Here is a 27920-nt window from a genome sequence, read left to right on the forward strand (position 1 = left end):
GCCTCACCCTGGCAGACCTGCCTTGCAGCCCTACAGCAGGGTTGCAAGCCTTGTCTCCACCCAGGAGGCAGGGAAGACCAGAGGGGAGGAAGACTTCCTCGGAAGTACTTTGTCCTGAGAGAGTGCTGCGATCCTGGTGGGCGGGGGCTCCAGCTTGGCCACAGCCTCCTTGCTTGTCCTGTTCGCAAGCCAATGCTGGAAGCCCCATCAGCGATCCTTGTCGCCTTATCTGCAGGTGCAGAGGACGTGGTGATGGCGTTTTCCAGGTCGGAGACGGAAGACCGGAGGCAGTAGCTGCAAAGCCCTTGGAACACCCTGGATGCTGTTGAGGGCCAAGAGATCTGTGTGGCTCCTGGGCCGGCTGAGTGGCAGCAGACCCCCTTGCCTCACCTCCCCCTTCCCCTACCCAACCCTGCCCTGCCCCACCCCACCTCACAGCTACTCAGTGGGGCTGGCATCAAGGGAGACACCAGTGGTGCATTTATAATTGGCTTAAAGGGATGGACTTGTGATTGGCTGCAGGAAGAAACTTTTTTATTTTTTAAATCTTGACCAACAGAAACTTTTTATTTTTATTTCTGACTCTTATTTTTTACAAAATTTGCGCCTCGGTATCTGGCTTCCCTGGAAGCTCTCCGAGCTCTGGTGCTTTAGTTAGGTCATTTTTTTAGAAATGTGAAGAGGTCTGATTGGCTGCTTAAACTGGAAAGGGACTGTGATTGGCTGGTTAATGGGAAACGGTTTTTTTCTTTGATTGGCTGCAGGTGTTCTGCTGATATCAACAGCTTCCCTATTTTGAATGCAGAAAACAGGGTCTGGGACATTAGTCGTTATATTTGACTTGAAAAGAAAGAAACCAAGTGCGCTTTGCAATATTTATTACACAAAGAACTTGCTGCTGCCTTCACATTTGGGGTTTGTGTTTGATTGGCTTTCTATGCGTGTGTTTGGTTTCCCATTGGTTCACCTGTGACTCCTGTTGCCATGGTTTCACCCCCCCTCTGCTGCCGGCTTTGGGCCTGAGGGTCCACCTGGAGAGTACATTTGCTTTAATGAGTGCACCTGCCTCCACCAGCAAGGGGACCCCGAGAACCCTGAGCAGGGTCCACAGCTGGAAAGTTGGGCCCCTGAGGAGCTTTGTGTCGTCTTGAATGAGCAGCCCAGGGCCTAGAGGTAACCGTTAGGTGGGATTTATGTACATTGCCTGCATGAGCTGGCAACCAGCCGGCGTCCCTTGGTGAGAAAGGGATTGCTGAGGCACCATCCAGGCCCCACCGGCCAGGCCGGGCCCAGCAGAGGCGTACTACCCAGCTCTGTCCTCTTGGCCATCCCTCTGTGTACCACTTCCTGAGGCCTCATTTTGGGGGTCATCTTGGAAAGGGGAGGAGCTTCTCCCAGTGTGAGACCCCAAAGAATCTGGAGGTCATCTAGCGGAGGTCTCTGCTTGGGGGCCCAGAACCCACATAAAAGCCCCAGCTTGGCTCACAAGGCCCAGGAGACCTCCAGCTAAACACCAACCCCTGACCTACCCCAGCCAGGCTCCTACCTGTCTGCTGCCAGCGCAGCAGGTCCTGGCCAGCTCTGGAGTTCTCATCGGAGGCCCATGCCCTCCACTCCACTGCCTTTGGAAGGGTCTCTCTCCAGGTCAGCCTGGAAGGGACAGTATCGTTTGTTTATGAAATGCCACTGGGACAGCTGGCTGGGCCTTCACCAAGCAAGTCCCTTCAGACTGGCCCTTAAGCCAAACTCAGGCCCAGAATTGCAGTTCAGAATGGCAGTCCTGGAGGTAAGGCGTGAGGGGCAGATCTAGTGTTCCTGCACCAACCCTAAGTCCTTCCACCTGCCACCCCCTTCCCTGGGAGGGAGGTGGTCCTCCTGTCTCCCTGGATCACTGGCAGTTGTGGGATCTGGGGAGCGGGGTTGGAGAAAGATGCAGTCCTCAGGAAGGGGGCCGCCACCCTCCACTACGCTGGTAGATGCTGAGGCTCCTAGGTGCCCAGAGCCAGGGGGACCCTCTCAGAACCAAGTCTTTCCCCTTTCTCGGGGCTTGGGACTCGGGCCGTAGGGGCTCCTGAGTGTCACGAAGTGCACAGGAGCCAAATGACCGAGCCCTGGAGAGCCCCATGGTCGGTGGGTGGTTCATGCTGTGCTCTAGCACCATCAGCCTGTTCCAGAAGGAGGATTCGAGCATCAGGCTAAGACCCTGTGTCCTCCACCGTGCACTCACCCCTAGCCCTGGTTAGCTGACAGTCAGCTGTGGGGAACACAGCTACAACCCTACCCTGGCAGGGACCTGAGAGCATCTCAGGAGGGGCAGCGCATGTGTGCATGTGCTGTGTGAGTGAGCACACCCGTGTGCGCACTCAGATACACATGTGCACACACACGCACTCTCCCAGCTCAGGGGCTTGGAGTTCTGGCTGAGCCCCTGGGGAAAGGTGAGTTCTTTCATCTCCCTCCTCCAGGTCGGAGTGCCTGGAGTCAGGTGTCGAGGCCACATTGCTGGCTGCCCCCTCTTTGTAGCTCCTATAAAGGGCCCACACCCGGTGGATACCTGGTTGAGCGTGTGGTCTCTGCCCCAGCCTGTCCTTGTCATGATCACAGGCCTTGCTTTTGTAACAATGACGACCCTGGCCTGTCTCATCTTCTGAAGAGGAAAAGTCAAAGTGTTGCTGTGGCTTCATATCTCAACTAAAAATATATCTGTTGGAGAAAGAAATTAACAATAAAGAATTTTCATAGGTTGGCGTGTGAGCTGAGCTGGTTTCTCCCTCGGAATCAGGCGCTCTGACTGATTTCCCCACATCACGTGGGCTCTGCTCCTTCCCAGGGAGGCGCAGCCAGGAAGGACAACACCAAGTTTGATAAGTGTCTGTGACCTGAGTTGAGCTCAGGGTTTGGAAGAATTTCTAGATCTACCCAGCCCAGCTCAAGGGTTGTTAGGAAGGTTGAACCTCCTTTTTGACCTGGAGATTCTAAACATCATTCCAGATTCAACTGAGATCAGTAAACTTCAGAGGCAGCCTCGTCTTCCACACCTATGAAAAGACACTAAGCACTCCATAAGGATGTGGGGACCCCGCCATCCTAGGCACCCCAACATCCTGATGTGATGCCACCGGTTTTAGAATGCTTGTTACAGACACCCAAACAGAATATCTGTCCCTTCCACCATCCCAGAAGTGGAAGATATATTGGTTTTTAGCTGTATGTATAAGTTTGGAAGCTGAAATCATTTCTGCTTCAATAATTTTTGCTTCAGAAGCATTTTCTAGAAATTTTCATTTCCACCCTTCATAATCCCATTTTTGGGTCTTTTTTTTTTTTCTTTTCTGTTTACGTAGTCTCACTGCTTCTATTTCCTTTTCAAAGAATTTCACTGGGTCCTAGAGGCTATGGAGTTTACAGAATATGAGTACAATGGCACAACCAACATCATTAAATCTTTGTGTTGGGGGAGATATTGGGTCTTGTAGCAGCCCACGCAGTAGCTAGATGCACAAGCCCCTCTGAAACATTTCTGAAAAGACCTTGTCCAGGATTTGCTTGAATACTCTAGAGTTGGGGAGCTCACTATCTCACAAGTTAGTCCAGACCATGTTCATGTAACCTATGCTTATCCTTATATTAAGTTGATCTGCCTTTTTCTGTAACTTCTTGTCCAGAAAGGAGTTTGTAGTCATTGAGAGAAAGACAAACAAAGATTGCTGTGTTAACCGGCAGTTACATAGAGACACACATCCAAGGGTCCATGGTAGGTAGATTATGTGCAGATTCCACCCCTTGCCCAGCGCTCTGAGTGACACTGTCAGCCTTGTAGTTAATCAGCTCTTCTAAGCCGAGCCACTGAGTAGTTCAAGGGACTGACCGGCTGGCCCTGGTCCCACCTGCCCAGCCCCCAGCAGAGAGCTTGGAAACCGGAGCCAAGCGGGATCGTCCTCCCGGCGCTGTCTAACCTGTCTAAGCTGCCTAAACTGTCATGGGAAGTAGGCCACGTAAATGAGTTGGAGACACTTCAGCAGGCAAAGGAAAAACACTGGGGACAGCCTTGGGTCTTTCGGGGTCCCTTAGCCTACACAGCAGGCAACCTCCTGGGTCACCTTCCCAGGCACGGGATGGGGTAATGACTCCAACAGGCAGCGCAGGGACTGCTGCAGCCAGAGACAGCAGAGGGCCAGGCTGAGCCTGGTGTGGGGGAGCCAGAGTGGCCAGAGACAGCAGAGGGCCAGGCTGAGCCTGGTGTCGGGGAGGCAGAATGGCCAGAGACAGCACAGGGGCAGGCTGAGCCTGGGGTGGGGAGGCTGAGGGCTGTGCCTCTTGGTGTTTCCCAGGCTTGGGGGGCGGGCGGTTGAGAATGAATGAAGCGCTTCTTCTCCCCGTCCCTGTAGGTGAATACCAGCACTGAAAATCCAGGCTGGCCTCAGCCTTTGAAGAGGGTCTTTTTAGCAGGGAATATGATCCCTCCATTGGTGGTAGGGGGAACTCTGGCCCCAAGGGACCCCTGACACCACCCAGGTGCCGCCTTTGCTTGGGCAGGGCAGGTACATTTCTCTCTCTCTGTCTCTCTCTCTCTCTGTCTTTCTCTCTCTCCCTCCCTCTTCTGGGTTGTCCATGGCCACCCAACCGTTTCCATTTCCCAAAGGATAAAATGCACCCAGACTAACTGACTAACCTGAGGCTGTGTTGAGAAAACGTTTCCCTGCTCTGCACTGTCCACCGAAAGCACTTGATCTTCTGGGAAATAACTGATGTTCAGGAGATTTGGGGGGACTTGCAGGGCGAGTTAGGGGTCAGTTCTAGTTTGAAGAAAGTCCTCAAGGGACAAGGGCAGTGAAATGCCTCTTGAATATCAACTAGTATCTTGCTTTCACTTTTCTCCTTGACATTGGAACTTTCCCCATCACAGATGGTTCCCAGAGGGGCCTTCCAGTCCTGCCAGCACGGAAGTCATGAGCGCTCTTGACACAGGGACGAGCCACGCCCTACTCACCCTGCCCCGTCTGCTCCTCTTCCAGAGCCCCTAGGTTAGGCATGTGTGCAATAGGTGGCCGTCCCTGTTTGCACACACGTGGGAACCCTGCCCCGCCCTGCGCAACCCCAGAGGAGGTGACTTCAGACCCAGAGCCTCTGAGAGTTTTCACTGCCTGACCCTTGGTCTTGACCATGCTGCTTCCGGTGGAAGGAGGTGGATCTTCACAAACATCTTTGACAGGTGTCTCCTATGTCTCGGTCTTTTTTTTTTTTTTTTTTTTTTGAGACAGAGTCTTCCCAGGCTGGAGTGTAGTGGTGCAATCTCGGCTCACTGCAGCCTCCGCCTCCCGGGTGCAAGCAGTTCTCCTGCCTCAGCCTCCTGAGTAGCTGGGATTACAGGCACCCACCACCACACCCAGCTAATTTTTGTATTTTTAGTAGAGATGGGGTTTCACCATGTTAGCCAGGCGTGAGCCGCCTGGCCCAGCCATGTGTCCCAGTCTTAACAACACAGCTAATGTTGACTGGATGGTACCTGTGTGAAGGCGCATGCTAGTCACGTGCGAGGTATGTTCCTAGGCTGCCCTGAAACTCCCGGGTTTGTCTGAAGCCTCCCATGCGGACCTAGCACTTCACCTCCAAGCTAAGCTGGTTTTGCCAGAAGTTCCTCTTCCACTTTAAATTTTCGAGGACTGTTTGCCCCCACAGCATAAATCTTTATGTCCACATAGCTGGGGGCTGGGGAGACATCATGGTTTAGAGTGGGAACTGTGGAGGCTGACTGGAGGCAGGACTGAATCTGTCACTTGGCAGCTGTGTGACTTGGGGTGAATGATGAACCTTATTGAAAAAAATGGAAAAAATAAGAGCATCAGGGCCATAGGTTGTTGGTGACAACTAATGGGATAATTCCTATGACATAGCAGAGTGACCTGCGACCAGTGGGGGGTCAGGACATAAGGTCATTGTTAAGTCACCATAGTGGGTTCCCTCCACCCCATCCTCTCTACTCAGAAGTCACACAGAGTGAGGACTTGTCAGCAGCCTTTGGTGTGGGGAGGAGCACAGCCCCAGGTCCTGCGAGGTGCTTAGAAAACGCTTCTTTGATGAGGATGAAGGAGCCCAGATGATCCCTTTGTAGAAGCCAAGGCCAGAGCTGCCTCCAGCTCCCCAGCCCCTGCCCTGAGCCTCTCCCTCTGCTGAGCCGCTTTGCCTCGGAGACGGGTGCTCACTGGAGCAGAGCCCCTCCACCTTCCCCAAAACCTGCCAGCTGAGAAGGGTGCCCCCTCAGGGTGGACTCTGTCATGGCTGGACAGGCAGGGAGGGACCTCGGCAGAGCCTGGGGGTGGGAGTCTTGTTTTCCAGGGACCCTCCTGCTCGCCTCGTGCTTAAACTCCAAATAGAATCACAGCCAGTCAGGAAAGGGGATAAAATTAAATCCTTGATCATGATCAAGTGGTTAAAAAAAACCCATCACAGCCAGCGGCTCCTTCTCACTGCAGCCAGCTCTGCCTCAGAGCAAATAGGAGGAGGAAGACAGAGCCATCTTGGGCCCCAGCACCCCTCCCTCCTGGCCAGCCCCTCCTCCTACCTTCCCAGCCCCCCAGGGCCCCAAGACTCTGCACCCCTCACCCCAAAGGTGGGGAGGCTGGGAGGGTGGCTGCTGTGGAGAGAGGCCCACATCCTGCCCAAGGAGGCAGGGCCTGGACTCTGAGCTCTGGAACTGCAGGCCTGGGATCGAATCCAGACTCTGCCAATGACTGTGTCGTGGGCAAATCACTCGATGTTTCCGAGCCTGTTTCCTAATCTGGAACGTGGGAACAATCATGGCAACTGCCTCATTGGCTGTTGTCTGGATTCAGTGGGTGGGCACCGGCAGTGGTGAGCCAAGGGTGGGGGGGCACGGATGGGGAAGCAGCCTGCCTGGGGTTCAGGCAATAAGGGGGTGTATTGTCTGGAGAGAACTTCAAAACACTAAAACTGATGGTCTGGTCTGCTTTCTTTCTTTTGCCTCCACGCCCAGGCTACTCTAGCCCTGGGACAGAGCACGGCCACCCCCCAACACTTGACCTCTTTGGGCAAGAGGCCAGGCTGCTGACTCAGGGCATAGGTCTAGGTGGGCCCGGCTGAGATGCCCCCATGGCAGTGGGTGATGCCCCATGACCCCTCAGTGCCGCTTCCCAGCCTCAGGCCTCCATCTGCAGAACAGGAAGAGGCCGCAGCTCCTCACCTTGGGCCCTGGCTGCACCCTAGGCCCTGGCCTCCTCTGCGCAGCCCCTGAGGGGTGGTAGAGGCCAGAGCTGCCAGCACCTGGCAGGGCGGAGCCTGCAGAGCCTGCAGAGCCTGCAGAGCTGGAGGTCTGCAGTGTGCCCGGAGGGAGGACTGAGGTGTACCTTGGCTGGGGAGTTAGGAAGCTGCCAGAGGAAACAATGAGGCTATAAAAATAGCCCTTTGTTTACCGTAGGTGCACATCCTTGTGTGTCCTTGTGTGAAAGAGGGGCCGGCTTGGTGGAGGGGCTGAGCTTCTAGTGGGGAAGGGACCTGGCGGAGTCAGTGGCGGGGCGGAGGTGGGGGGACTCATCCACCCCCACTGCAGTGCCCACGTAGCCTCCTCAGGTAGCATCTGATGGCCTCATTGGCCTGAGGTGGACCCTCCAGCCAGGCCTATGGTGTGGCTGTACCTGTGTTCCCTTAGCAAGGCTCAGCCCCAGCCCCCAGCCCAGAGGCCTGTGGCGGCCCTGCCTGACCTCCCAGGCCCAGCTTGGACTGCCCCTGCCAGCTTGTCCCTTGGGAGTCAGTCCGGGGCTGGTCCTGCATCCCAGGGTAGAATCCTGCCACACAGTCTGTAGACTTCTCTGACCGATTCAGCCCTCCACCCCATCAGAAGGGCTGAGACTGTAGAGAGGCCATACCCTGAGAGGCGCAGCCCGGACTCTGCCCCTCAGGGTTCTATCTGGAACCTTCCTTCCTAGCTCTCGCAGCTCCTCCCAGCACCTCCGGCTGGTTTTGGAGGTGAGCCCTGAGCCATCTGGCTGCCTCCCAGGACTCCTCCAGGCACTGCGAGAGTTAATCAGCCCAGCCTGTGCCAGCTGGGCCCCTGCCGGGCATTGAGCCCATCAGGAAATGCTGGCTGAGGACCTACTGGGCGCTGGGCTGGGAAGTGAGATGCGGGGCTGAGGCTGCTAGACAGGACTGATGTGCAAATAGGCAGCAACGGTGCAGGGCCCTGCAGGAAGGGAACATCCGTGCCAGGGAGCTGTAGCTGGTGGCCCCAGGCTCACCTGTAGGGGGCTGAGGTGGTTGGGAGGGTCCCTCAGCGTTCCTGCACCTGCCCAGGGTGGTGAGGGGCGCACTTCTCCTTGGCTTGTGATGTGGCTTATGGGGCAGTCAGGGCACGCTGGCCACAGAGGCCTCTGGGTCCACTGGGGACCATTGGTCCCTGACACTTCTCCGCAGCTGGACTCAGAGAGGGTGGGAGGCTTGCTCATTTCTGTCTTGGGCTTACTTGTTTCCACAGCAGAACCTGCCTCTTTTGAGCACTCAGGTTGCACTGGTGGTCTCTGGAGCCCCTGAGGTCACATGGTGCCAGCTCTTGCCGTTCTGTTCCCAGTCTAAGGATTCCCCCAAAAGGTCGTGTCTGAGAGCCAGTTGCTTTTTCTGGCACCTTCCCAGGGAGGACCCCTGGGAAGCAGCTTCAGAAGCAGAACATGTTAGGAGGGCAATTTGTCAGGACAAGCCTGGGAGGTTAGGCTCGAACCTGGCAGCTGCCCAGGCCCTGCTGTGTTTCCTGCTTAAGCTGCTGATGCAGCTGCCAGGGCCGGGCGGGGCTTGCTCTTCCCACCCCCTCCCCAAGCTATGTGGTCTATTCGAGGCCCAGACATTGGTCCTAAGGGAGAAGAAGGGCAAGAAGGGGTGTCCTAGTTCCCTGGGTGGTAACCAGGGGATTCACCCCATCCCTCCTCTGAGATGCTGGGAGGATGAGCAGATGCTGGTGTGCAGAAGGGGCCAAGAGGCTTAGGAGATTAAGCTATAAGTGGTCATTAGGTAGTGGAGGAGGCTGGGCAGTGTGGGGAGGGGAGGGCGGCATGGCAGAGAGTGCTTGTCCAGGAGCCCAGGTGGGTCTACAGCCCACTCTGCCACTCACCCTGGGTAACTCCATCGTGTGTGTCTGAGCCTCCAGGGGGCTGTGGGAGTCATTAATGTTGTTCCCCAGAAATTCCCAGCTCTCTGCCTTCCAGGCCCTTAATGGGATTGTATTTCCCCACCCACTTTAGTTTGAGTGTGGCCCTAACTTGCTTTAGCCAATGAAATGTGGGCAGAAGTGAGAGCCATTTTGTAATGTTCCAGAAGCAGCTGCCCCATCAGCCTGAGTCTCGGCCACGAGCAACAGAGGAAGCGTGTTGTTTCATGCCTTGGGCATCTTGGGCTTGCTTGTTTCTGCAGCAGAACCTGCCTCTCCTGACCACTCAGGTTGCACCAGCGATCTCTGGAGCCCCTGAGGTCATGTGGTGCCAGCTCTTGCTGTTCTGTTCCCAGTCTAAGGATTCCCCCAAAAGGTCATGACTGAGAGCCACTTGCTTTTTCTGGCATCTTTGGCATCACAAGTAAGGCTGTCCTGGTCCCCACCCTGGACCCTGCAAGGCAGACCTGCCTTTTGCTCTTAGGACTCAATCTGCCCTTCTTGGCATGCGCAGCCCAAGGCCGCGGTGATAGGGCTCCTGTTAATCCGACCTCATCTCTGTCATCCCCCTGTTCTTCCCACTCCAGCCACCAGCCTCCTTTTGTTCCTCAGATGCTGAGCTTCTCCCACCTTGGGGCTTTGGTACCTGCTGTTCCTTTGCCTGGAATGTTCTTCCTCTATGGCTGAATCCTTCTCCGTGTTCAGATGTCAGCTCCAATGTCACCCCCTCAGAGTGTTCACCCTGACCACCCTATTTTGCTTTCCACTCTTTTTTTGATTGTCACCCAGGCTGGAGTGCAGTGGCATGATCTTGGCTCACTGCAATCCTCACCTCCTGGGTTCAAGCAATTCTCCTGCCTCAGCCTCCCAAGTAACTGGGACTACGGGCAGGTACCACTGTGCCTGGCTAATTTTTGTATTGTTAGTAGAGATGGGGTTTCGCCATGTTGGCCAGGCTGGTCTTGAACTCCTGACCTCAAGTGATCCATCTGTCTCGGCCTCCCAAAGTGCTGGGATTACAGGCATGAGACACTGCGCCCAGCCTTGCTTTCCACTCTGTAACACACTCCTGTTTTCCTGTTTTATTTTTTTATTCATGAATTTCTTTGTTTACTTGTTTATGTTTCGCTCCTCCCGCTAGAAGCCAAGCTGCATGGCTGGATCTTGTGTGGCTGCTTCACTGCCATGTCCTCGGCACCTGACATATAGTGGGCTTTCCACAAGGGCTCGGTAAATGACTGAATCATCCTGACCTTTGAGTGGCTTCTCTGCTGAACCCTCTGTGGCCTACAGGTACCCTGATCCTATTTCCTGAACCAAAGTGGTGCTGACAACAAGGAAATCCAGTATCTAGAGAGGAGCGCATCCTGTTGGCTTCACTGGCTCATGTCCCTTAGGGGATGTTTCAGTGGGGCTGGGCCCTGGCACCGTGTGCCACCCCTGTGAGCCTGTCTTGGCTGATAAATCAATTCGGGGCTGCTGAAGGGGCTTGAGGACTTGTCTGGGCAGACTTTTTGGTTTGACTAGGATTACAGACAACAGAAACCCAACTCCAGCTGGCTCCCATCACTGGAAGTGTCTCAAGGTAGCTCACAGGATTAAGGCAATTGTACAGGGACCAGGGCCTCAGGGACTGCTTCCCAAACACCCTCTCCCTTTAGGACCATTTATTCTGTTTCTGCTTGACTCTGCCTGTTGGCCTTATTATCTCCTATGACAGACTGGCATCTCCTCCTATGGGGAGACATGGCCCCTGGCAACTTCAGTAGAAAGGAAGCTGTTCTCCCAGCACTCAAAACAATCCCAGGGTGATCTCTGATTGACTCCTGACCACAGATGATCCGCCCACCTTGGCCCTCCCAAAGTGCTGGGATTACAGGTGTGAGCCACCCCGCCCAGCCGACAGAGCCCTTTTTAAATATTTGGTGGAATACCTCATGAAGACTGCTGGTGCGAATAAAGAAAACTAGATGTAAATCAGAGGTCTTAGTTCAAGTCTGAGTTCTGCTATTTATGGGTATGTGACTTCTCTGAGCCTCAGTTTCCCCATCTATAAAATGGGTGTTAATACCAACTTCTGGCCAGGTGCAGTGGCTCGTGCCTGTAATCTCAACACTTTGGGAGGCCGAGGTGGGCGGATTGCTTGAGCCTAGGAGTTCAAGACCAGCCTGGGCAACAGGGTAGACCTTGTCCTACAAAAAATACACAAATTAGCTGGGCGTGGTAGCACATGCCTGTAGTCCTAGCTACTCTGGAGGCTGATGTGGGAAGAATGCTTTAGCCCAGAAGGTCAAGGCTGCAGTGAGGCGGTGATCATGCCACTATACTCCAGCCTAAGTGACAGAGTGAGATCCTGTCTCAAAAAAGAAAAAAAAAAAGTCAACTTCCGTAAGTTGTTGTATGGAATGAGAAGAGATCTTTGATAGGAATCCTGTCAGTTGTAAAGCACTGCACAGATACCTATTATAATTAGTTTAACTTGGAAAATAACATATACTCTGTTTACAGGGCAGGTAACCCTCTGCCATCAGGATTAGGAGACAAAGGGGAAAGGAAGTGATGAATCTGGGATTGGCAGGGCCAGGTGACTACTTAGCGAAGGGTGCAGAGGGGAGAAGGGACTCCAGCAGCCGTGCCCTGGAGAATAAAGACCTAGGGACTGGGAGAACAGAGGTGGCATTGATGGGCAAACCCTGGGGAGATGCCGAAGAGCAGTTACTATGGCAGCCGATCTCTCATCGTGACTTCTAGACAGCAACGCGGGGCCCCATCCCAGCTTCTGTGTTCCACCTGGCAGACACTGCCTGGGACAGAGGTGGGTCTACTAGTTTGCTAGGGCTGTTGTAACAGAGTACCACACACTGAGTGGCTGACACAACAGAAATTCATCTTCTAACAATTCTAGAGGCTGGAGGTCTGAAATCAAAATGTCAGCACAGGCTGGACATGGTGGCTCATACCTGCAGTCCTAACGTTTTGGGAGGCCAAGGCGGGTGGATTGCTTGAGCCCAGGAGTGTGAGACCTTATCTCTACAAAACATTAAAAACTTAGCTGGGTGTGGTAGCATGCACCTGTAGTCCCAGCTATTTGAGAGGCTGAGGTACCGTGCCCCTGTACTCCAGGGTGACAGAGCGAGACCCTGTCTCAAAACAAAAACAAAAACAAAACGTCAACAGGGTTGGTTCGTTCTTTCTTTTTATTTTTATATTTTATTCATTTATTTATTTTTGAGACGGAGTCTCGCTGTGTCACCCAGGCTGGAGTGCAGTGGTGCGATCTCGGCTCACTGCAACCTCCGCCTCCTGGGTTCAAGCAATTCTCCTGCCTTAGCCCCTCGAGTAGCCGGGACTACAGGCACCTGCCACTGTGCCCAGCTAATTTTTGTATTTTTAGTAGAGGTGAGGTTTCCTCATCTTGCCCAGGCTGGTCTCAAACTCCTGGGCTCAAACAATCTGCCGGCCTCAGCCTCCCAAAATGCTGGGATTACAGGCATGAGCTACTGCGCCCAGCCTTAAAATTTTCCTTCTTTCTCTTTCTTTTTTCTTTTCTTTTCTTTCCTTCCTTCCTTCCCTCCCTCCTTCCTTCCTCCTCCCTCCTTCCTTCCTCCTCCCTCCTTTCCCTTCCTTCCTTCCTTTCTCTCTGTTTCTTCCTTTTTCTTTCTTCTCTCTCTTTCCTTTCTTTATCTCTCTCTCTCCCTCTTTCCTTTTTTTTCTCTCTCTTTCTTTCATTCTACATTCAGACTCCCAAGCAGTAATTGGCTGCTTCTGAGGGCTGTGGGGAAGGTGTCCCGGGCCTCTCTCCTTGGCTTGTGTACAGATGGCCGTCTTCCTATGTCTCTTCATGTTGTCTTCCCTCTGTGAGTGTGTCCTAACCTCCTAACCTCTCTTTTTTTTTTTTTTTTTTTTTTTGAGACGGAGCTTGCTCTGTCGCCCGGGCTGGAGTGCAGTGGCGCTATCTCAGCTCACTGCAAGCTCTGCCTCCCGGGTTCACACCATTCTCCTGCCTCAGCTTCCTGAGTAGCTAGGACTACAGGGCACCCGCCATCATGCCTGGCTAATTTTTTGTATTTTTAGTAGAGACGGGGTTTCACCGTGTTAGCCAGGATGGTCTCGATCTCCTAACCTCGTGATCCGCCTGCCTTGGCCTCCCAAAGTGCTGGGATTACAGGCGTGAGCCACCGCACCCGGCCCTAACCTCCTCTTTTTATAAAGACACCAGTCCTATTAGATTAGGCATCACCCTAATGACTGCATTTTAACTTCATAACCTCTGTAAAGACCCTGTTTCGAAATAAGGTCACGTTCTGTGGTAGTGGGGCTTAGGACTTCAACATCTAAATTTTGCGGGGGAACATAATTGAACCCGTCTAACAGTGGACATTCTCCTCACGGGTATCCCCCTCCCTCTCACCAGCTCGAACTCCCTGGCCGAAAGCATGTGGCTTACGACCTGCCGGAAGAGAAACGGACCCCATAATTGTGTTAATTGCCAGAATACCAGATCTGCAATTAATATGTCACAGAACAAAGAACAAATCCACTAATCGCACATAATTGGACCTAAACCACACCCGCTGCAGAGCCGTGCAACGGAGCTCCACCGTTTATGCTCCTTTTCAAATTAGCAAAGATGAACAAATTCCCATCTGTTTCCCCTTCATCCTGCTCAGGGCAAATCTCCGGGGGAAGCTCAGAGGTGGGGAACGGATAAGACAGTGGGGCACCCTGGTTGGATCCTGTCCAGAGCCAGGCATCAAAGCCTGGCCTTTGTGGCTAGAGGCAAGATAAAGGTGTCCAAGGGACTCTTAGCTTCAGGCTGCAGAAGCGAGGTTTCCGGAGCCTTCTGCAAGTCCTGACACTGTGGCAGCCTGACTGGGGCCTTGGTAGACACCTTGGCAGACACCTGGCGCAGGGAGGAAGTGATTCAGGTGCTCTGGGGGTTGTTCTCTGCAGCACAGTGTGACTCACATACAGGTGAGGACTATTTGGGGGCCCTGGGGCAGGTCTGGGTTGACTTTGGAGACATGACGCTCAGGGCTGCCATCTCTCCTCATTCCTAGAGTGGCAGACAGGTCCAGGGGCAGATGGCCGAGTGCTGTAGCACGATGTTCATGTCCCTTCTTCCTGATGCCCGTCTCAGCAGCAGGCCTGAGTGCTCTGTGTTCCCATGGCCCCAGAGACAGTCCTGCCCGTGCTTGCCTCCTGCAGCTGGAAGGTGTCCTGCTCAGGCCTGGAAGCTGGCACTAGCTGTGGTCTTAACATGCAGCACCTCCTGCCCAGCGCTGGTGCCAGGCAGAGCCTCCCCTGCCCTCCAGCATGTGTGGAGGCTCCTTGCCCTCGGCCTGCCCGTCTGCCTCCTTCAGCTCCCTGGCTTGGCTGCAGCAGACCAGGGACAGAATGAGCCTTCAGCCTACAGCTCAGGTGGTCTTTCTTTACCCACTCGGCACAGCTCCAAGCTAGGCCTGTGCTGCCAAGGACCAGGGGAGGAAGGGGATTTACAGACTCCTCCACACCACCCCTCTCTGGGCCACTAGGTCATCCCTACTTCCCATGGTCTGGGCAAAGTGGGAGGCGCCCATGTTGCTCCAGCGCACTTCCAGTTTGCCTCCCTGCCTTTCCCAGGCTGCTCTGGGCTGCCTCCCTGGCTCCTGCTAAGCCAGCTTCAGGGAGGCTCATTGAGAATTCTCAGAGCCCTATCCACTGGCTGTCAGGGGAGAAGCCTGTCTTCCTCAGACTGGCAGTCTTCTCATTTGCATCCCCTAAATCAATGCCCTCTGATGATCAAAGTCCCAGCGCTGCAACTTCAATGAGGCCGGCTGAGGGAGAAGGGAGAGGAGGCAGGAATTGCCCTCCCTCCTGCTGCCCCTTCAGGCCCAAGGGGAACTGGAAAGCAGAGGCCCTGGGGTGTCCTTGGCAGCGGGGTGCACACAGGAGTAGAAGCAGAGACGTCCCTCCCTGGGTAAGCGTTTCCTTCCCATCTTTTCCCGCAGGCTGGACAGGGAATGGGGCAGTGGCAGGCCCCTGTCAACAAGGCTTGCTGGGACGTTCTGGGCCCCCAGATCAGGCAGCTGGAGATGCTGCCTGGGGGCGTGGGTCAGGTCCATAGGGAGGGTAGGCTCTGGGAGGAAGGCACCTAGCTGGGTCTCCCTCATCAGAGACCCAGGGACTCAGTCCTCAGCGACCGAAAGAACTAGAAGGATTTGGCCAGGCAGAGGACGGAGGAGAGGAGGAGGGTCAGCTGCACCTACCCTGTCCATGCCCTGGGGGTTGTGGGATGCCCAGTAATGGTCCTAGCTAGAATGAGAGCCACCGTTCACTGAGCACTCGCAGTGGGCTGGACACCTCGGACACCTGCATTTCATGTGTTGTGTTGTTGCTGTTTTTTATAATTTTTTTTTTTTTTTGAGACAGAGTCTCGCTCTGTTGTCCAGGCTGGGGTGCAGTGGTATGATCTCAGCTCACTGCACCTCCACCCACTGGGTTCAGGCGATTCTCCTGCCTCAGCCTCCCAAGTAGCTAGGACTACAGGCATGCACCACTACACCTGGCTGATTTTTGTATTTTTAGTAGAGACAGGGTTTCACCATGTTAGCCAGGCTGGTCTTAAACTCCTGACCTCAAGTGATCCGCCCACCTCGGACTCCCAAAGTGCTGGGGTTACAGGCACGTGCCCAGCCCATGCTTTATCATGTTTAATCTACACAACATCCCTATGAGGCCCGTGTCATTACTATCCCATTTTATAGATGAGGAAATAGACAAGAGAAGCCACAGAACTAGGAAGTAGCAGAGCCAGGGTTAAATGAGAGAAGGTTCCAGAAGGGTGTCGACACCTGAAAGGGCTGCTTGCAAGTGAGGAGGCAAGTCTGCACGAGTGTGAGTGTGTGCTGTGGTTTGGGATGATCAAGACAGGTTTGTCCTTACACAGAGAGGACTTCCTGGCAGCCTACGGTCAGAGACCCCCCTTCCCGCCACTGCTCCATCCCAGTGTCTTGGCTCCACTCTGACACCCACCATAGCATGAGTTCTCAGAGCTGGAGGGGGCTGTCAAACAGGATGGACACCAGCAGCCAAGCAGTTCTTCCACCTTGGTGCCCCTCTGTCTTCTCATGGCCTTGCAGAAACGTTCACCATCAGAGCAGTAATGTGGGGAAGAGCGTCGGCTTTAGGGGCGCGGATCTAGGTTTGAATCCTGGCTTTACCACTTCGCTGTGTGATTTTGGGCAAATCGCATAACCTCTCTGAGCCCCAGTGTCCTCTTCTGTAAAATAAGGATACTAATTGTATTCATAAGGCCGGGCACAGTGGCTCACACCTGTAATTCCAGCACTTTGGGAGGCAGAGGTGGATGGATCACTTGAGGCCAGGAGTTCAAGACCAGCTTGGCCAACATGGTGAAACCCCATCTCTACTAAAAAGACAAAAATTAGCCAAGTGTGGTGGCAGGTGCCTGTAGTCCCAGCTACTAGGGAGGCTGAGGCAGGAGAATCACTTGAGTCTGGGAGGCAGAGGTTGCAGTGAGCCAAAATTATGCCACTGCACTCCAGCCTGGATGACACAGCGAGATTCCATCTCAAAAAAAATTAATAATAATAATAGTATTCATTGCATGGGATTGCCACGAGCATGAAATCAGAAATGAATGTAGATTGTTTCCTGGAGGGCTAGCCCACAGAACAATGTGCGGGCTGTATTTGTATTTCTAGATCTCTAGGGGCGGGGTGGGTGTTAATCCCTGTTACCCAGAAGAGGAAGGAGGAAAAAGAGCTGTGTCCGCAAACAACTAAATGAGCGGGAGGCTGGAGAGGACTAGACGTCCTGAAGTCTGGCTCTGATTTTTACTGAAGTTTTCTGGCCTAGGGAGCTTCAAGGTCAAGGAAAAAGCACCAAAAAGTCAGAGAAGCCTCATCTGAGGCCTGGCTATGGTACTTCTAAGCTGGAAGGTCTTTTTTCAGAGACAGGGTCTTGCTTTGTCACCTAGGCTGGAGTGTAATGGTGCCATCATAGCTCACTGCAGCCTTGAACTCCTGGGCTCAAGTGATCCTCCTGCCTCAGCCTCCCGAGCAGCTGGGACTACAGGCACCTGCTACCATGCCCAACTAACTTTTTTTTTTTTTTTTGGTAGAAATGAGGTTTCACTATATTGCCCAGGCTGGTCTCAAACTCCTGGCCTCAAGATATCCTTCCGTCTCAGCCTCATCAAAGAATTAAGATTACTGGTGTGAGCCACTGTGCCTGGTCAGTTGAATGGTCTTGAAAGCCACTCAACCCCTCTAAACTCCTGCTTCCCACCAGTTAAAGGGGAATGATAAGAACCTCTATCCAGGAGATTACTGTTAGACCAAAATGCATATAGATGCTCTTTGAAACAGGGAGTATACTTACAAATGCAAATGCTGATGTGCTACTTGAAAGAAGTTATGATAGCATCATCATCTCCTTAGACTTTCTTTCTTTTTTTTTTTTCTGAGACGGAGTCTCCCACTGTCACCCAGGCTGGAGTGCAGTGGCGTGATCTCAGCTCACTGCAACCTCTGCCTCCCAGGTTCAAGCCATTCTCCTGTCTCAGCCTCCCAAGTAGCTGGGATTACAGGTGCCTGCCACTACTCCCGGCTAATTTTTGTATTTTTAATAGAGATGGGGGCTGGGCACAGTGGCTCACGCCTGTAATCCCAGCACTTTGGGAGGCTTAGGCGGGCGGATCACGAGGTCAGGAGATTGAGACCATCCTGGCTAAAATGGTGAAACCCCGTCTCTACTAAAAATACAAAAAATTAGCCGGGCGTAGTGGCAGGCGCCTGTAGTCCCAGCTACTTGGGAGGCTGAGGCAGGAGAATGGCGTGAACCCGGGAGGCGGAGCTTGCAGTGAGCCGAGATCCCACCACTGCACTCCGGCCTGGGCGACAGAGGGAGACTCTGTCTCAAAAAAAAAAAAAAAAATAGAGATGGAGTTTCACCATATTGGCCATGGGTGGCCAGGCTGGTCTCAAACTCCTGACCTCAGGTGGCCACCCACCTCAGCCTCCCAAAGTGCTGGGATTATAGGCATGGCCACTGTGCCATCTCCTCCTTAGACTTTTCTTTTCTTTTTTTTTTTTTTCGGAGATGGAGTCTTGCTCTGTTGCCCAGGCTGGAGTGCAATGGCGTGATCTTGGCTCACTGCAACCTGCACCTCCTGGGTTCAAACAATTCTCCTGCCTCAGCCTCCTGAATAGCTGGGACTACAGGCATGTGTCACCACGCCCAGCTAATTTTTGTATTTTTAGTGGAGATGGGATTTCTCCATGTTGGTTAGGCTGGTCTCGATCTCCCGACCTCAAGTGATTTGCCCGCCTTGGCCTCCCAAAGTGCTGAGATTACAGGCGTGAACCACTGCACCTGGCCTAGACTTTTTTTTTCCTTATTTATTTATTTTTTTGAGACGGAGTCTCGCTCTGTCGCCCAGGCTGGAGTGCAGTGGCGCTATCTTGGCTCACTGCAAGCTCTGCCTCCCAGGTTCACGTCATTCTCCTGCCTCAGCCTCCCGAGTAGCTGGGACAACAGGCGCCCACCACCACACCCGCCTAAATTTTTTTTCGTATTTTTACTAGAGACAGGGTTTCACCGTGTTAGCCAGGATGGTCTCGATCTCCTGACCTCATGATCCACCTGCCTTGGCCTCCCAAAGTGCTGGGATTACAGGTGTGAGCCACTGCGCCTAGCCCGGGCTAGACTTTTCAAAGTACACCCACATATATCACCACCACCACCGTCATCACTGTGAGAGCAGTCACCTAACTGGGCATCTACTTGTGTCAAATGCTGAGCTAAATGCTTTATCTGTATCCTCTCACTTAATACAACAATCTAAAGGAGGTATTATTATTATTATTATTATTATTTGAGACGGACTTTCACTCTTGTTGCCCAGGCTGGAGTGCAATGGTGTGATCTCAGGTTCAAGAGATCCACCTCCCAGATTCAAGCAATTCTCCTGCCTCAGCCTCCCAAGTAGCCGGGACTGCAGGCACCCGCCACCACACCCAGCTAATTTTTGTATTTTTAGTAGAGACAGGGTTTCACCATGTTGACCAGGCTGGTCTTGAACTCCTGATCTCAGGTGATCCACCTGCCTCAGCCTCGCAAAGTGCTGGGATTACAGGCGTGAGCCACCGCGCCCGGCCCAAGGAGGGCCCATTTTACAGGTGAGGAAACTGAAGCTCGGAGTGATCAGGTTGTCTGGTCTTTTCTGCTAGTAACTGAAACCCAAGTCTATTTGAATCAAGGCCATATAAGACATTCCTCCTTTTTTTTTTTAACCACCTTACCCAACAGCCTCCCCCAGTTCCAACATATTATGATAGAGCTATGGATAGAACCCAGGTCTCCTGACTCGAAGCTTGGTGCTGTTTTCTCTGTGCCGTTTCCTCTGCAGTGTAGGGGAAGCCATGACCCTTCTGCCCCAGGCTTTCCCTCCTCTCTTGCTCCTCCCTGCAAACCCAGCCCATTCCCTTGGCACTGGGGTGCTATGTGTGGACAGGCACGTCGTGTTTGGCTTGTGTATCCCCAGAGGCTAGGGATCACGTTTGCCTACATGTTGTGTGTGCTATATAGTGCGTTGGGGTGTATAATTCGTGCTGCAGAATAAAATAGCCGCCGCCTCCCCACCACCACACACACACACACACAAGGGACCTCCCCCGGCTGCCCATCCACAGAGGGAAGGGGAACATGCTGTGTGTTGCCTTTGGTTTTGCAGTGGGAGGGAGCACGAGCACAAAACCCCAATCCTCATCCCACCTTTCGGGGTGCAGACATGAGCTGCCTGGCCTCTGGGGAAGGTGAGGTTTTCTTTCTCTGGAAATTCACCAGCCAGCAGTAGCTGATGCCTCATGCTTGGGAATGCTCTTAGTTCTTCCTTTGCAAATGGAGAGTCATAGAGAGCATTAGGAAGAGTCTGAAACAGGCTGGGTGCGGTGGCTCACGCCTGTAATCCCAGCACTTCGGGAGGCTGAGGCAGGTGGATCACGAGGTCAAGAGTTTGAGATCAACCTGGCCAACGTGGTGAAACCCCGTCTCTACTAAAAATACAAAAATTAGCTGGGCGTGGTGGTGCATGCCTGTAATCCCAGCTACTCAGGAGGCTGAGGCAGGAAAATCGCTTGAACCCGGGAGGCGGAGGTTGCAGTGAGCCAAGATCATGCCATTGCACTCCAGCCTGGGCAAAACTCCATCTTAAAAAAAAAAGAGTCTATCCTGACTCCCTGGAGACCACAGAAGTGCCCCTTCTTCTTCTTTTTTTTTGAGACAGAGTCTTGCTCTGTCGCCAGGCTGGAGTGCAGTGGTGGGATCTCGGCTCACTGCAACCTCCGATTCTGTGGTTTGAGCGATTCTCCTGCCTCGGCCTCCGAGTAGCTGGGATTACAGGTATGCACCACCACGCCCAGCTAATTTTTGTATTTTTAGTAGAGACAGGGTTTCACCATGTTGACCAGGATGGTTTCGATCTTCTGACCCTGTAATCCGCCTGCCTCGGCCTCCCGAAGTGCTGGGACTATAGGCGTGAGCCACCGCACCCGGCCTGAAGTGCCCCTTCTTAAGTTAGAGTTGCTGCCACTGCCAGAGTAGCTTAAGACTCCTAGCTATGAACAATAATGGGTGCTAGTAACAGCAGATGCTGGTTAACACCTGCTTCTAGGAATTGGCCCTGTACTCTGCTTTGCGCACATCACCTCATCTCTCCCTCACAACCACCCAGTGGGGAGGGCTCGTCTCTGTTTTACAGATGGAAATGCTGAGATTGGAGAGGTGAAGGGCCTTACCCAAGGTCACACAGGTAGAAAGAGGCACAAATGGCAAAAGGTACAAAAAGGCTTCACTGCAGGCTGGGCGCGGTGGCTCATGCCTGTAATACCAGCACTTTGGAAGGCTGAGGCGGGTGGATCATGAGGTCAAGAGTTTGAAATCAACCTGGCTAACATGGTGAAACCCCTTTTTCCCCCCCACCATGTGTGGTGGTGCGTGCCTGTAGTCCCAGCTACTCGGGAGGCTGAGGCAAGAGAATCGCTAGCTTGAACCCGGGAGGCGGAGGTTGCAGTGAGCCGAGATCACGCCACTGCACTCCAGCATGGCCGACAGAGCGAGACTGCATCTCAAAAACAAAACAAACAAAAAAAGACTTCATTGCAGCATTCTGTAAAAACAAAAAATTGGAAATGACCCATCAACAGGGGAAAAATATTCCTCAATAAGGGGCACTGATTAAATAAACTCTGGTAAGTCCACACGGGACAGCACTACGAAGCTAGGAAAACAAATGCTGAGCTGGGTATGGGGGTTGCACACCTGAAGTCCCAGTGAGTCAGGAGGCTGAGGCAGGAGGATCGCTTGAGCCCAGGAGTTCGAGGCTGCAGTGAGCTATGATCAATGATCACCACTGTACTCCAGCCTTGGTGACAGAACAAGACCCTGTTTTTTTTGTTTGTTTAAAAAAAGACTGTATGTGCTACATACTGCAATGGAGTGATCTCCAGGATGTTTTATGAAGTAAAAAGGCAAGATACAGAGTAGCAGGTATGATTTGCTGCCTTTTAGCTAAGAAAAGGGAAAGACATATATACAACTATTTGCTTGTACTTAAAAAAAACACAATGGAAAGATAAACTAAAAATAGAAGAAATGGTAACCTATAAAGGAAGGAGGATATAGGGAGGAGGAAACAGGAATAGATCTAGACTTCTCTGAACACCCTGCTTTCTAGATACGACTTTGGAGCCATGGAAATATATATATATATATATTTTATTTTATTTTATTTTATTTTTTGAGACAGAGTCTCGCTCTGTCACCCAGGCTGGAGTGCAGTGGCGTGATCTTGGCTCACTGCAAGCTCTGCCTCCTGGGTTCATGCCATTCTCCTGCCTCGGCCTCCCAAGTAGCTGGGACTACAGGTGCCCACCACCACACCTGGCTAATTTTTTGTATTTTTAGTAGAGATAGGGTTTCACCGTGTTAGCCAGGATGGTGTCGATCTCCTGACCTTGTGATCCGCCCGCCTCGGCCTCCAAAAGTGCTGGGATTACAGGCGTGAGCCACCGTACCCGGTCCCTATTTTTTTTTTTTTTAGACAGAGTCTCGCTCTGTCACCCAGGCTGGAGTGCAGTTGGCTCACCGTAACCTCTGCCTCCCGAGTTCAAGCCATCCTCCTGCCTCAGCCTCCCAAGTAGCTGGGATTACAGGCAACTGCCGGGCTAATTTTTTTTTTTTTTTTTTGAGACGGGAGTCTCACTCTGTTGCCCAGGATGGAGTGCAGTGGTGCGATCTTGGCTCACTACAATCTCTGCCTCCTGGGGTTGAAGTGATTCTCCTGCCTCAGCCTCCCAAGTAGTAGCTGGGACTACAGGTGCCCACCACCACGCCTGGCTAATTTTTATATTTTTAGTAGAGACTAAACTTGGGGTTTTGCCAAGTTGGCCACGCTGGTCTCAAATTCCTGACCTCTGGGGTGATCTGCCCGCTTTGGCCTTTTTTTTTTTTTTTTTTTTTTGTATTTTTAGTAGAGACCAGGTTTTGCAATGTTGGCCAGGCTGGTCTCAAACTCCAGACCTCAAATGATCTGCCCGCCTTGGCCTCCCAAAGTGCTGGGATTACAGGCGTAAGCCACCGCGCCCAGCCCAATATTTAATATACTATAAAGCAAAATTAAATTGAAATTTTACCAAAAGGAAGGAAGTGGACAGAAATGGATTTGCACCATTCTGTCCAACCAGAGTCCTTGCTCCTAAGCACAGCATCATTTTCCTTCTCGTTAATTATCCCTTTTAACAGCAACAAAATGACCTGGCCGGCACACGAGAACACAGAGATGGGGCCACATCTTGTACTTTCTGGGGTTCCGAGGGGGACCCTGGTGTTGGTTCTGGGTGCTGTGGTTCTTTCAGTAAAGAACTTCCAGGAGTTTCTAATCAGCTGCTTTCATCAAGATTCTCATAACCTTCTCCTGCTGCTGCCTTCAAGTGGGTTTTTTTGCGAGCACATTATTAGGAAAGCGGCTATAATAACTGCTTAGCTGCCTCCGGCTCCACTCCACAAACACCCGCCAAGCCCACACTGTGCAAAACAGTAGTAACACGCCCGCCTGAGAATGGCTCTGTGGCTCCGCATCACCGCGTTGCTGGCTAAGAGCTTTCCTGCATGTGATCTCATTTCATCCTCACCGCAACTCCGGGCCTGGGAACTCATGTCCCCAGTGAGGAAGCCCAGGCTTGAGATCGGCCTCAACAGTCGGAGGTGGCAAAGCCAGGGCTTGCTCGAAGCCCCACATTCTCACTGTTGGGGAGCAGGCTGGCTCCAAGCTGTGGAATCCTGTGCAGGGGTTATTTTGGTATCTGTGGAGTAATTTCACACTGAGGCTAAGGCACCGTTTTGGGTTCGGATGGACATGAAATTGAATCTCAGGGACCCAACTTTGTAGCAATGTACTCTGGAGCAAATTTGGTATTTTCCTCATCTGTAAGTAGGAACAATAAAAGTACCTTTTTTTTTTTTTTTTTGAGTTGGAGTCTTGCTCTGTCCACCCAAACTTCAGTGCAGTGGCGCCATCTTGGCTCACTGCAACTTCTGCCTCCCAGGTTCAAGTGATTCTCCTGCCTCAGCCTCCCAAGTAGCTGGGATTACAGGCACCTGCCACCATGATTGGCTGATTTTTGTATTTTTAGTAGAGACGAAGTTTTGCCACGTTGGCCAGGCTGGTCTCAAACTCCTGGCCTCAAGTGGTCTGCCCGCCTCAGCCTCCCAAAGTGCTGGGATTACAGGCATGAGCCACTGTGCCTGGCCAAAAGTACCTTCTGGAAAGTGTTGCTGGAGTTACAGATGATATGTTATTGTGATATGGTATCAGCAACAGTCATCTCAGAAGGTGCAGCATCTTGGAAAATTTTCTTGTGTCCGCTTCATCTACTGTCTCAGATAGAGTCACTATACATTCAAAAGTACAGATCTTCCTCCACCAGCTAACAAAGCCACCTCCTTATCCTCAAGTATATGTTCCCAGTTCAGGATGGGCCTGGGTGATGCCTCATTCTCCATGGCTCCAGGGCCTCTGATGCTGCTACTTTGTCAGTGGCTGGCTCAGCTCAGGCAAGGCCCCTCTCCCAGCTAACCATAGCATAAGCCTGAATCGATCCCCATCTCAGGGCCATTTGGAGGATTAACTAATCCATCATGGGGGAAACCTTTGAAATGTGCCAATGTGGCTGAGGCTATCGTCAGGCAGAGCAGAAACTGAGTTTACTGGTTCCCCCATTTCCGAGACTTTCAAGTTGAGCCTTGCGGCTGGACTCACTCTCATGTGGGTGAAATCCCAGCAGGTGCAGGTTGCACTGAGCTCACCAAGCCATCTATCTGCCCCACCTGACACTGGATCTTTTTGATCTATCTCTGTTTCTTTAAGGGGCAGTAAGGGTGAGAAGATAAAGGGATCAGGATTCCAGACACTGAAGAGCTTTTGTTTGTGTTTTTAATAGAACTGAACACATTAAATTTCCCCTCTTGGCATCATCAGTCTATGGACTGAAAACATAGTTCTGAGATTATACCTTTCCGATTTTATGTTCTGCAAATCTCGAAGCTCCCTGGAAATCTACAGGGTACATCTTTTTTCACCCTCTGAGATGTGATCTCCATAATAATAAAACCTAACTCAGCAATTCATTGAGTTCATCACTATTTATTGAGTACCTACTGTGTTCGCTGGTATACTAGAAGCACAGAAGCCTTCTTGAAGGGAAAAAGAAACTCATGTATCTAGAGACACCAGGCTGTATGTGGCACTTTCATTTATTCGCCACATAAAGCCTGGTATTTCTAGATCTATGTGGCATCATTTCATTTAATTCTCACAACTCTTAAGAAGTAGATATTGTTCCATTTCACAAGTGAGGAAAGAGATTCTGAAAGTTCCATAACCTGTCCAAGGTCGTTTGCATTCGCAGAGGCCAGCACTGAAGTTCAGTCCTGTCTGACTAGACCATCTGGGTCCTTCCCACTAGAATACAGTGGGGAGGAGAAAAGGACACTGATGGATTAGTCAGTCGACAGCACAGGCAGCAGATTATAAAGCTGAACTGTTTGGTTAGAGCAGCTCAGGGCTAGAGAGGGAGGGCTGGCAGGAGGACTTCCTGAAGGAGACAGCCCAGAAGCTCCTTGTAAGGACCTGAGGCTTGGGTATGGGTGGAGGAGGAAGTGTGATGTTGGCCCTGGGAGGGGAATGAATAAGAGGAGACAGTGGCAGACAGCATGCCCTGAGGTCAGCCGGGTGGAGGATGGGAAGCCCGGCAGAGATGTCTGGACCTGATGAGGTGGCAGCAGGGAGGCACTCACTGAGTTTATAACTCCAGGAGGGCCAGAAGCAATGGCAACACCCGTCACCAAGGGAGAGGATGACTCAAAGCCTTGGCTGGAAGGAGTGGTGGGTGTGGCTTGGAGCCTGCGGGGGCCAGGCAGGTGCTTTGGGAAGGGTCCAGCCAAGGAGAGTCCGGTCTTCGTCAACCCAGGGGAGGGGGAGCAGGGGAAGGAATGAGAGACACTAGTAAGATGGAATCTGTAGGCTTTGGTGCAGGACGCTTATGGGGAACAAGGCGCAGGGAGTTGGATTCTAGATTGCTTTTGAAGCCTTCCCCAGGTCACATCACACCGCTGTTCCCAGCCGTTCCAGGTCTTCCTGTTGACTGTAGGATCAAGTCCATTCCCCCAATTTGGCCTCGATCTACGTTTTTGGGCTCTTTGCCCACTAGTCTCCTAAATAAGTCCTCTGCACCCCACAAACCAGTCTCCACCCAACCTCCAGTGCTGCCAGCCTCCTCCACCCCCACCTGGAGCAATGACGTTCATGGATGGCTCCTCCAGCAGTCTCGAAAAATGAACATTTTAGGGTTCCACTTTTTGCTGTTGGTGTCCCCCTAATGCGAACATCCTGTCCTTGAGGGCTGATTCTTTTTACAATAGTGGTCCCAACGGGGGAAGTCATTTCACTTTTCTGACTTAGTTTCCTTATCTGCAAAATGGAGCCAATAGTCTCATAGGGTACAGTGCCTGCACACACGCCCATCCACGGCTGTTCCAGGCCTTTCCTCCACTGCGGGGGGTGCCAGGGGTCCAGAGGAGAGGAGGAGGGGGCCGCTGGACGCTGGGAAAATGGGAGGACCCCAAGATCCCTGTAGGGATCCACGGTAGAGGGGGGGGGGGCTTCTCTGTCCTCTCTATCCATTCGGACCTCCGCATTTCTAAGAACCAGCATCGCACCATGTCACTGAGAAAGAGCGCGCACACCAGCCGCCTTTAGAAAGTCACAAATAGATTCCTTCAGTGAATTCAGGACAGACTCCCTGGGGGCAGGTCCCGGGGCGGGAGCCGGTGCGGGTAGTGCAGCGCGGCCCTTAACTGTTTACCAGGAGCGTTTCGCTGACCTCGTCTCCTGGACCCCCTTTCGTGACCCCTCTCATCACCTCTACTGGAGAGACGAGGACTCCGAGGTTCTGGGGGGCGACGCGACCTGCCCGAAGTGACAAGGGTCCTGGGCCGCACTCCCCCGCCGGGGTCTGCGCTCCTCCGCGGAGCGGGTGGGAAGGATGAGTCCTCGGGGTGGAGAAGGAGGCGCGGGTCCCCGGGTACCGCTCACCCGGCCTTAGGAGCCCGGGAGCGCGCGTAGGGACGCGGAGTTGAGGCTCTCCATCTGCGGCCGGGGAAAGGGATACAGTCCCCCGGGCCCCTCCCGGCCGCTCGGAACCCACCCCAGGCTCGTCCCCGCGGGGCGCGCGCTCCAGGCGGGGCTGACGGGCTCGGAGGCGCGCGCCCGCTGTCGCGTCCGCCGCGCGCGCTCCCTCTGCTCCCCTCCCCCGCCCCTCCCGGGCCCGCGCGCTCCCCGAGTCCGCCGCGCGCGCGCCTCGCGTCGCTCCCCATCTCCGCCCCTCCCGCCGCCACCCCGCCCCCGGCCGGGTACCCTCGCCGGACCCGAGAGAGAGCGCCGCCGCCATCTTAGTTGCTGCCGCTGCCTCCAGCAAGGCGCTGCTCCGAGGCGGGGAGGGCGCCGCATCCCGAGCGCGCGGCCCAGCGTCACGGCGGCGGCGGCGGCGGCTCCTCCTTGGACCCCCGGAGCTCGCCGCGCCGCGGAGCAGCCAGCCCCAGGCCCCTGGAGCCCCGAGAGCTCTGAGAGCTCCGCTCGGCGTCCCGCGCGCCTCCCTGCCGCTCCCGCCCCGGGCTGGCGATGCTGCGCCGCCCCGCGCCCGCGCTGGCCCCGGCCGCCCGGCTGCTGCTGGTCGGGCTGCTGTTCGGCGGCGGGGTCTGGGCCGCGCGAGGTAAGCCCCGGGGCTGGGCCGGGCCGGGCCGCTGGGTCGGTGCGGTATTCGAGTCCGGGTGCGGGATTCGGGTCCCGGTGCGGGATTCGGGTCCCGGTGCGGGGATTCGGGTCCGGGTGCGAGGATTCGGGTCCGGGTGCGGGAGTAGGGCCGGATGCTGGGATTCGAGCCGGGATGCGGGGAGTCGGGTCTGAGCGCAGGGAGCCGGGTCAGGGCGTGGGGTTCGGGTTGGGGGTCGGGCTCGCGGAGCCGGGGCCGGGGCGCAGTAGACTGTGGGCGCGCGCTGCAGGCGTCCCGGGGAAGCCAGGCTCCGTCCCGGGCTGGGCACCTGGGCCTGGGCCGCCCCCACTGCAGCCCATGGTGGTGGCTGCGCTGATTTGGGGGGACGTGCAGACGGGCCAAAGGGTCAGCCCGCCCTGCTCAGCGGCGCACGCAGG

At 53.7% G+C, this 27920-nt stretch overlaps 2 protein-coding genes and 2 long non-coding RNA genes across 8 annotated transcripts in view; 3 read left to right on the forward strand and 1 right to left on the reverse strand.

The window, feature by feature from the left end:
* The window catches only part of CTNNBIP1 (catenin beta interacting protein 1), a 62041-nt gene extending 59298 nt beyond the window's left edge, over positions 1-2743 (forward strand). For both annotated transcript variants that reach the window (XM_024253279.3, XM_054556720.2), the window contains one exon: positions 236-2743. In XM_024253279.3, coding sequence (XP_024109047.1) covers positions 236-294 — 59 coding nt within the window. In that variant the 3' untranslated portion in view covers positions 295-2743. The remainder of the gene's footprint in view (positions 1-235) is intronic.
* On the reverse strand, positions 681-5895 carry LOC129059741 (uncharacterized). Its single transcript, XR_008525785.2, has 4 exons — positions 4673-5895; positions 2555-2703; positions 1547-1650; positions 681-1031 (listed from the first exon to the last, which is right to left on the reverse strand). It is a non-coding gene; the product is annotated as an uncharacterized LOC129059741 (long non-coding RNA).
* Positions 5766-14638, forward strand: LOC129059743 (uncharacterized). Its single transcript, XR_008525788.2, has 3 exons — positions 5766-6055; positions 10293-10444; positions 13566-14638. It is a non-coding gene; the product is annotated as an uncharacterized LOC129059743 (long non-coding RNA).
* Positions 14639-24654: 10016 nt separating this feature from the next.
* The window catches only part of CLSTN1 (calsyntenin 1), a 97225-nt gene continuing 93959 nt past the window's right edge, over positions 24655-27920 (forward strand). For 2 of the 4 annotated variants that reach the window (XM_054556702.2, XM_024253332.3), the window contains exon 1: positions 24655-27483. In XM_054556702.2, coding sequence (XP_054412677.1) covers positions 27393-27483 — 91 coding nt within the window. In that variant the 5' untranslated portion in view covers positions 24655-27392. The remainder of the gene's footprint in view (positions 27484-27920) is intronic. The other 2 variants (XM_002811527.6, XM_063715221.1) reach the window with 2 other exon arrangements.

This window comes from Pongo abelii, chromosome 1, assembly GCF_028885655.2.
Source record: "Pongo abelii isolate AG06213 chromosome 1, NHGRI_mPonAbe1-v2.0_pri, whole genome shotgun sequence".
NCBI classification, from domain to species: domain Eukaryota; kingdom Metazoa; phylum Chordata; class Mammalia; order Primates; family Hominidae; genus Pongo; species Pongo abelii.